The sequence below is a fragment of the Aptenodytes forsteri genome, unplaced genomic scaffold (genome assembly GCF_000699145.1).
Source record: "Aptenodytes forsteri isolate BGI_AS27 unplaced genomic scaffold, ASM69914v1 Scaffold243, whole genome shotgun sequence".
Classification (NCBI taxonomy): domain Eukaryota; kingdom Metazoa; phylum Chordata; class Aves; order Sphenisciformes; family Spheniscidae; genus Aptenodytes; species Aptenodytes forsteri.
Genome location: NW_008795314.1, coordinates 2,721,913 through 2,730,980, shown reverse-complemented (window position 1 = coordinate 2,730,980; position 9,068 = coordinate 2,721,913). Strand labels below are relative to the sequence as shown.

Below are 9,068 nucleotides of genomic sequence, written 5' to 3'. Positions count from 1 at the left end.
TTCCTATTTTGCATCATCAAGTTGTTAGACAGGGTTTACCATCTTATTATTATTAGCTGTATTCTAAGAAATAAATGTCAGTGCTGAATTGCAGGTTTATTTTCACTCTCTCTTAAAAAACTGAAAGAGCAATGTGAATTCTTTTCAGCTGACAGTGCTGTTGGACCAGCTGTGAAGCTAGTCCAGTTACTGCTGTTCATTGAAAGCTATGTAAATCTCTTATAAAACACCTTTAAAATTCCACTGATACATATTTTCTAACATTCTAAAAAACAGATTTAAGACGTGGTTCATACTTTTAGCTGTGACCAAAGTTCTCTGGCTTCTCTGTCTCCATAATCTTTTTCAATCAAATCCAATTGAGCTTGGAGTCGGTGACGAATGAAGAAGGAAGGCCAATCACTCTGCCATTCATTCACCTAGAAAATATGAAACAGAGGTTTGTAATAAACAATTTTAACATATACACAGTCAGTATATAATAATACATAGATATCAAGTTAAAATGTTTGATGCTGACACAATGGCCTAGACAATGTTAGTATGACCTATGCACAATGTTATTAGACAATTCATTGATTGTTCTTTTGGGAGTGATGCTCTCTTCCATGCTTGGGTGGGGCTGTCTTTAACGAGATATAAGTTGAGGTTCTGGCCATTTTCATTCATTCAAATCTGTCTTTAACGAGATATTAGTTGAGGTTCTGGCTATTTTCATTAATTCAAATTTTCTTAATGTATTTTAGAGGGAGAGTTTCTGGTGAGAACATTTCAGTTGTTCCATATTATATTATAAAATCTTCCTGGAAATACAGAAGTATTCGTTCATTTTTATTGGTAATGCATTTCTAATTTGGTGAAAAGTTGTACTTAGCAAAGAGTTTGAGAGTTAACTGAAAGTTAATTCAGTTAAATAGCAGAATGAAATTCTACCATGTGCAGAGCCAGCAAATAACTGAGTTCTCTCCGAGAGCCCTTTCCAATGTCTTATGTGATGTGTTACATGATGAGGCTCTCTAAAAGCAGTGGATTTTGCCAGTTGAGATCCATATAGTAGGGGTTTGGAAAAAACAAAACCAAGACATGGTATCTGAAGGGATACTTATTTTTTTAAGTATCACCAAGCTAAAGAACCACCACATAATTTCAACTTTTTATTCGATCCGCTGTGTCTGCTTGCTACATGCATTGTAGCAAGCCACACACATTGAATAGCCATCATATTCCCTTCACTGTCAGGTCAGAATGAAACAGTGAAAGCAAAACTGTGATCATAACGCTGAAGGCCAATGAAACAAGCTTTGGTATAAGGAGTTTATAGAACTATATGACTACCCGTTAGCTTTCACAGGCATGGAACATACCTGTGGTATAAAACCACAGCAAGTGGCTGTATGGAATCCAAACTTATCCACATACTGAGACTCAGAGTGACCTGCTCCTTTACCTAAGAAACAAAATAAATATTGGGAGTTTTGAGGTCTTTATATAGTACAGTTTGCAAACACAGAACTAAATTTCAGAGAATAGGCATACAAAATAATTTTAAGCAATAAGTTACACTTATTTCATGGTCACAACCCTCTCTAAAGATGGAAAGAACTCTCTTAAACTTGAAGATACTGAATGGAAATGGAGGCACAATTAGTCACAATTACTGACTTTTCTTTGGATAAATGAGTTAGACATTCAGGAACAAAGTCCAGTTACCAGATTCGCAATCTACTGTTCCAACACTTGAACATGTTGTCATTAAACATGGCTTATTTTTGATTCATAGATTATTTGTGACCTGCCAGTAATTTGGTGTTCACTCAAAAATAATGGATTATAATATGTCCACCACTAAGAGTCGAACCCGGTCCATCCCTGAAGTCATGGGAAAGACACAGATACAGACTGGTGGTTCAGATTTTAATACTAACAACTCTAAAACAATAATTCTTTGTATAGCTGCTTTTTTTTTTTTAGTTACACCTTAATCCACTTTCCAAAGAACGACAGAAGGTGTTTTCATTGAAGTCAACAGAAACTGGATCATGACCTTACACTGCTGAATTACAGTTGTCTTCAAGGAGCAGCAATTGTTGTATATTTTGCTACGTATTTGAGTGAAAAAATGTAATCCCCATCACCTTTAAAGGGGAACTTAATTATGTGTTTACTAACTGGGACCATATTCTGTAATAAGTTAGTTGTCTAAACCAACAGTAAACAAAAAAAGAGGATGTCTGTAAGGTCAAGAACATTTTAAGAGATTGATGGTACATGAGGCTGAAAGGTTTAACTGGCACTGAAAAAACCAACTAGTCCAAACTTTCAATTTGACTTATGAAATGTTGAAAGCTCTATCAAATATTAGCACTATTTCTTACTAAATTTCAGTATCCCCATAATTTTATACAACAAAGTATACAGAAAATGAAAAATTAAAAATAAATTAATTTAGTTTTGTCAAGGTTAAAATGATATGTTTAAAAATTTAATAGTAATTATAGCTCCTGTGTATATAACGTACACTCGAGAAGGGTGGCATAGGGACAGGAGGGACATCTCATGAAACAGTGTCCCAGAATTGACTTTAATGACCATTAAAATGATAATGCAATACTGTACCACAGCCAAATGAATTATTTTGGTTTTGGTTTAGTACATGATATCAATACTCTACCAATTGTGTTTCCCTCCTTTCTCAATTTCTCTCCAAGTTTCTGGTTATAAAGATGAAGATCTGCTATCTGCTCTCCAAGCTTTGAAGAATATCTGTAGGATCAAAAAACAAAACGAAACTGAAACAAGACAAGTGAATGGAATATTACAGGGAAAAAAATCTCAAATATGACCAGTATATTTTTGGCAAATATAGAACCTTAGTCAACTTCACAAGTACATAACAGGGAGGAAATGACTAGACAACAACTCTGAAGAAACGGCTTGTAACAGATAATAAAATGAACAAGTCAATGCTCTTGCAAGAAAGGTAAACAGAACACAAGGTTGTATAAACAGGAGCATAGAGTGCTCCTAGTAATAGTGCATAGTGTAAGTCTAAAAAGAAGCCATAGGCAAGGATTGAGTTGAGGTTGCCTAGTGCAGAAGACAGACAACTAAAAAACAGTTAAACTATTGCACAGGTATCTGAACAGGAGCCGCAAGGACGGAAACTAATTTCTTCTCCATGCCTGGAATGGGTAGAAAATAATGGGTTTAAAATTGCAACCAGGAGGACTGAGGTTAGACATTAGAAAAATCCTTCCTAGGAACAGTGGGATGGATTGAAATGGACTGTTTGGGGAGGCTGTGGAATTGCCATTACGCTCCCAATAAAAATAGATAGGTTGGACAAACAACTGCCAGAAGAGCCATAGGTATTACTATGTTCCCACAGAGGCCCGGAACGAAGCAGGTAACTCCTGAAAGCCTATGTTCAGGAGCCTGTGACTCCTGAATTCCATGTTCAGGTTGGTTGACAGACAAAATGGAACTTCATGTTATCTATCCATTTAGTGCTTCCTCACCCTAGTGCCTTTGAACTTGTTGACTGGCTTCAATCATACTTGAAGATTATACTTAGAGAAGCAGAGGTTTCAAAGACATAAGAAGCCTATAAGTTTAAAGAAAACTGATAGGCTGGGAAAAGAAACTCAAATGAAAAATCTCATGAGGGAAAGATGGGCTAAACTCAGCCATTATCATATTCAGTTTAGTAGCATCTCAGCACACGTGGACCAGCATACAAAGCTCTAGGCTAATGATAGCATGCCATTTCTATTGCAGGTAGAGGGTCAGGGAAGAGCAAAACATGGGGAAGGAGTGTACACACACACATATATATAGATATGTTGTTGCTTTTTTTTTTTAATATGTACACATACACACACACACACACAAACACGGATCTTGACAGATATAAACTATCTTTGAGAGAACAGAGGTTCTTCTCATGAAGTTTTCTGACTGACTGTAAGATATAAGAAAATATGCCCCAAAATATAGTAAAAAGAAAAAGAGATGTACAGACATACTTGTTGAGGTGCTTCATCTTTAGGTACTCCATGACAAACATTGCTCCTCCTCCAGGTAGGTCAATTACTTTAATAGGCTGAGGCACTCTCACAATATTGGTTTTCTGAATAGCTTCCAAACTTGCCATTTCCCCTTCAAACATTTTTCTAGCCTGTCAAGGAATAAGAATATCCTTGGGCTAAACTATGGATGTCTGCAACAAGTACTTTGGAAAAAATAGCCTTGTTTACAAAGTTAAAAGGAGTTAGTTAATCTTGATAAAAGAATGTAGCTGCAGCAAGGTTTCAGTCCACACAGGGAGACTTGAGTACCTTAATTCTAACTTCTTTTTTTCCCAAATTCATTCCAGGGTAGTAGGATACATCACATTTCACCGTGATTTCCAGCTGCCTATGGAGATACCAAACTACTCAGACATAACAGTATCTCTGAGGATAATACCCAAGACCTCCTCCTACAAAACCACAGATGATCACTACTAAATGAAGTAAAAGACTGAATCCTTAAACTGGTTTGCCTTTCCCTGCAGGCCACCAGATGGAGACGACAGTACAAATATTAAGCCTGTACACTGCATTTTTGAAGTAAAGATGCTGCTCTTCACAGCAGTTTTAGGATGTTTTTGATATTGATAAAGCAAATTTCTGATGTGCTGTGGTGTTACAAAAAGCAATTGAGTATTCATTTAGTAATAGAAAAGGCAAGAGCTTGACCTGAAAAATTGCAAGAATCTTTCTGCTAGAAATACAAAAGGCAATGGGGAAGTTTGAAACCTCTGTAGCTTTAAAAATAATACATGAGTTTTAGCACTGGCACCCTGTTTCCTCCCTCCCTCCCTCCCACTATTCTATCCTCCCAACTGAAACATGAAAACAAATGCAGTGAATGCAAATTCAGCTTTAGGCTTTTCCAAACTCTAAGTACTACAATAACAGCTCTGTACTTAGCCTCCTTTTTACATATTGCAATGCCAATTCCTGTTGTTGAGGGTTATCACATTGCATTAGATTTCATATTGCATTAATCAAAGCTGCTGCCTTAATACTTGCTATAAAATATACTACAGCTTTTAAAAGAAAACTCAAAGGAAAACTGAAATAATTAAAAGTCAGCCTGAAAATTAAGAACTCTAAATTATTAACAATCAGGTGCTTTTAAAAGAAAAAGCTGTCTACATGCAACAATAATTAATAGTTAAATATCTACTAGCATTTCCCTGAGGTTTGTGGTTGATTTTAACAAATACTCGTCCACTGTCTGTTTCATAACCTTGGCTTTGGCTAATGTATCCTCCTCCCGAGCTTCCAAATGCCTTCAGAACGGAAGTTTTCAATTCTGTTTTCAGGATTTTTTCCATGGTAATTTCTGGGCTGCTGCAGCTGCTTTCTGCTAAATCCACTGCAAAACAAGATTAAAGGTTTGGGTCCTTCTTTCACTGTCACTCTGCTATGAGGTAGAAAGGGCCACCCACCAAATAAAAAAAAAATAGCAGCCAAAAAAAAAGAAAAACAAATCCAGGGATAACGTTTCAAAATGCTTTGTTTCCCATGGGCTTTTATAGCTATATATGAAAAATAAAAATCGTTAGAAATATTTTCTAGAATAAAATTCAGAGGCGTGTCCTGGGTCCTCTCTCAACTGTGCTGAGAGCTGCTGGTATTTGTAGTTTGGACCCGTTTTTCTTTTTTAAGCTCTGTGATAGCATTGGTAGAAGAGGTCATTTTTAAGCCGATCCACTAGAGGGAGTTTAAATGCAACAATACAAATTGCGCACATGTGGTTATTTAAGATACGAAAAACAAAGTTGCAGTCCATAAGGATGCAATTAAATCATGCTGCTGACCATAAGTCAGCCACCAGAAATATGTGGAAAGGTTGGTGGGCTTTTTCTCTGCTTGTAGTTGCTTTGTGTGGACTGGAGTTCCGTTGTCATCACTGAGATCTTTAGAAAGCTTTCCCTTCTTGGGACATAATTCGATCTCTTGTAAGAAAGAGTCAAAAGATTTTTATTGCCTGATTTTTAGTGCCCTCAAGTCAGTGAGATAGTAAGGTGCTCAGGGCTGGACATTATCAAGAGAAAGTTCATAGTAAAAGCATCAAGCTGGTAATAAAGAAATTTGGGATACTGTTCCTACATGCTTCTCCAGATTTAATGTGATCTTTAGGACATCATTTCACCTTTTTATCTCTTTTCACAATCTGTAACACACAGAAAGAAGATCCCTTCGTTACTACTGAATTTAATTGCTTCATGCTTGCAAAGTGCACTGACACCCTCAGGTATAAAGTGTTAAACCTTTAAAACACGTTATCATAACCCAGACCCTACAATATTTGTTTTAATAATGTCTGTATAAACATAACATATTTGGTTGGGGGGCTATGACCGACTCCTAGCACAGTACAATCCATGGAAAAGGCTGCAGTTCTTGTTCTCACTTGGAGCAGCAATGCCTACCATCTCCCCAGGGAATTTCTGGATTCTGTTGCCACTGTTGCACTTTGCTTTCAAGCATTTATCTCTCTTTTCACTACTCTGTTTGCATTGATTCATATAAGCTATTTGGTTTTGACAGAGAAAGGAATGATTGCTGGACAAATACTGGCTTCGTTCAGGTAGGCTTTTCACTACATTCACAAACATTCCAGTCCTACGTGGAACGAAAAATACTGGTACAGTACAAGTTATTTCTCAAACAAGTAATTTCTCAGAACATAGCTCCTTATGATACACAGAGCAGCTGGAACATAGCAGACCTCAAAGGGAGAAACTGGCTAAGGAGGAACTTTTCTAACATCCAGATTTATTTGAGCAGGACATTGCTTACAGAGTAAGAGCACAAGCTGGAGAAGTGCAGCTCATGACCTGGACTCAGAAACAGTGATTCAAATACAGAAGAGTACTCAAGAACAGCAAGAAACCACATCTGAGATTACGGATCTTGGTTGGACCTTTGCATTATATGTCTAAAGTAACGAGTGACTGCTTTGGCAATCCTACAAAGTCCAGCTGTAATATTTTTTAACTGCCACATCACATACTAACTGTAAAATAGATTATTTACAAAACAGAGCTACAGAAAGTAATGTTGGGGAGAGGTAGAGAAGAGTCAGCACTTACTGTAGGAGTCTCAAGTAGTTTGTCCATACACTCTCATGGAGCATTTGTGCCTAGAAAGTGAGCCACAGCTGCTAAAGCAACTATGCCTGGACGAAAGAAAGCTTAAAGCATAAGGGCTCAGCCTGTACATTAACTCACAGTAAACCAGTGCACATGCACTCAGAGCAAATTGATTATGGCTGTAGATCTTGGACAGTTTGAGGCAGTTAGTTAATATGACTTACATGACTGATACATAGATAGCGAAAATGCCAAGCAATTTGAATGTCAGGATATATGAAGCCCTAAAGAGTACCTTACTATTCTAACAATGGTCTCCAACTGCTGAAAGGAGGGAATCATACCCTAAGTTGCAATGGAGCACCTGGGGAAAGGAATAAAGTGTTTTGGCAACAAAAAAAAATGACAATGAGCAGGGACCCTTATTTCTGCATAGCAAAAGATACCCTAATTCATTTTTCTGTTTACCTGTTAAGGAAAAAAAAAAAAAAAAAAGCCCCCAAAACCAAAACAAACAAGGAGAATGGATCTTCATCCACAATATTACCACTGAACCCAAAATTTTTGCAGTCTAGTATGCCATGGACTTCTCTCCTACAATTTCCAGTGAAGATGCCAATAGTTACTGACTGTAACACTTCTTTCAGCATTCTGACATTTTATTTTATTTTTGGTTAAACCGGAAACAGGACTGTGTTAATCCAGATATATTGCGTCACTTCCACAGTAGCCAAGAGATAGGAAAGCCTTCTGTTTGCTTCCACTCTGGATCAATATTTAACCAGTAACGCAGAGGTGAAAGGCCTGGTTTCCTAACATTTTTGTTCACATTATTTCCAGTCAAGCAACTTCAAACAGCATCATTTCAAACACTGGAAGTAAAACAACTCAAAAGCATCCCAGATGGGCTCAAAGGAACCCAGTGCTGGAAAATACCCACTGGTAGGTCAATGAAACCTCCTACCACCAACAGTTCAGCACCATGGCCAGATCAGAAAGGAAAACATTAATTGCATCAGCGAGCTGTGAGAAGACAGTGAGGAATTACAAAGGTCTATTTATGTGAGTGTTGTTGGGCTCCTGGTTTAAGACCTATCCTCAGGGTTATGCTTGCAGTGGAGTTTGTAACTGTTTAGTTTCCCAGCTCTTTTCTTCTTGTTTTGCTCACAACTGCTTCTAATATGTTTGTTTTCAAAGACTGTCCAGAAAACCTGCCCCAGGCACACCAATGAGAAAAAGATTGTTTACTTCTCCTTTGGGAGTAACAGTATCTAAGGAATCACGGGAAACAAAGAAGCTATATGGAACAGTGTAAGCCAAGAGCAAGAAAAGACGACCTATCCAAGGACAAATAGTTCAGAGCTCCTTTAATCCTATAGATCCAATCTTCAGTATAATTGCACAGGCTGTAGCTCTGTATACGATATCAACCATGTCTTGGGAGATTTCAGTGAATTCTTGGAGATTTCAGTGAAAAATGTGTTGAAAAGTAATTATTAGTTTACAAAGAAAAATAATAAAGCTATTGTGATTCTGGTATGGCTTAGTTACCAGAAATACATTTTCCCCTTAAATCTTTTGTCACAAACAGTGCCTACAAGACAAGCTAATTATATACCACTTCCCACCTGCTTTTACTTCTGCTAGAACAGTCCAGCATCAGTTAAAATCACCAGATCTATTTTGGAACAGAGAAGATGAAAAGCAGGAAGTAAAACAGTACTAGAGTGCAACATTCATATCTGCAGGCAGTTTTTGCAGATGGCAGCAGTCTATGAGAACGAAAAAAAAAATCACACTGAAATGTAGGGTACATAAAGTATAAGCAATTCAGCAGAAATACAGGTTCTTGCAGAGAGGTTCAAAATGGATGTATTTTCACAATAAGGACAGTCAAGCCATGAAACAGGTAGCCCAAGAG

General features: G+C 37.3%; 1 protein-coding gene across 1 annotated transcript in view; it reads right to left on the bottom strand.

Moving 5' to 3' along the window:
- Positions 1 to 5,457, bottom strand: part of FN3K (fructosamine 3 kinase) — an 8,083-nt gene extending 2,626 nt beyond the window's left edge. Inside the window, exons 1-5 of the mRNA XM_009279449.2 lie at positions 5,243 to 5,457; positions 4,026 to 4,177; positions 2,672 to 2,763; positions 1,365 to 1,447; positions 297 to 419 (exon numbers count right to left, since the gene is read on the bottom strand). Coding sequence (XP_009277724.1) covers positions 297 to 419; positions 1,365 to 1,447; positions 2,672 to 2,763; positions 4,026 to 4,177; positions 5,243 to 5,383 — 591 coding nt within the window. The 5' untranslated portion in view covers positions 5,384 to 5,457. The remainder of the gene's footprint in view (positions 1 to 296; positions 420 to 1,364; positions 1,448 to 2,671; positions 2,764 to 4,025; positions 4,178 to 5,242) is intronic.
- Positions 5,458 to 9,068: the final 3,611 nt, after the last annotated feature.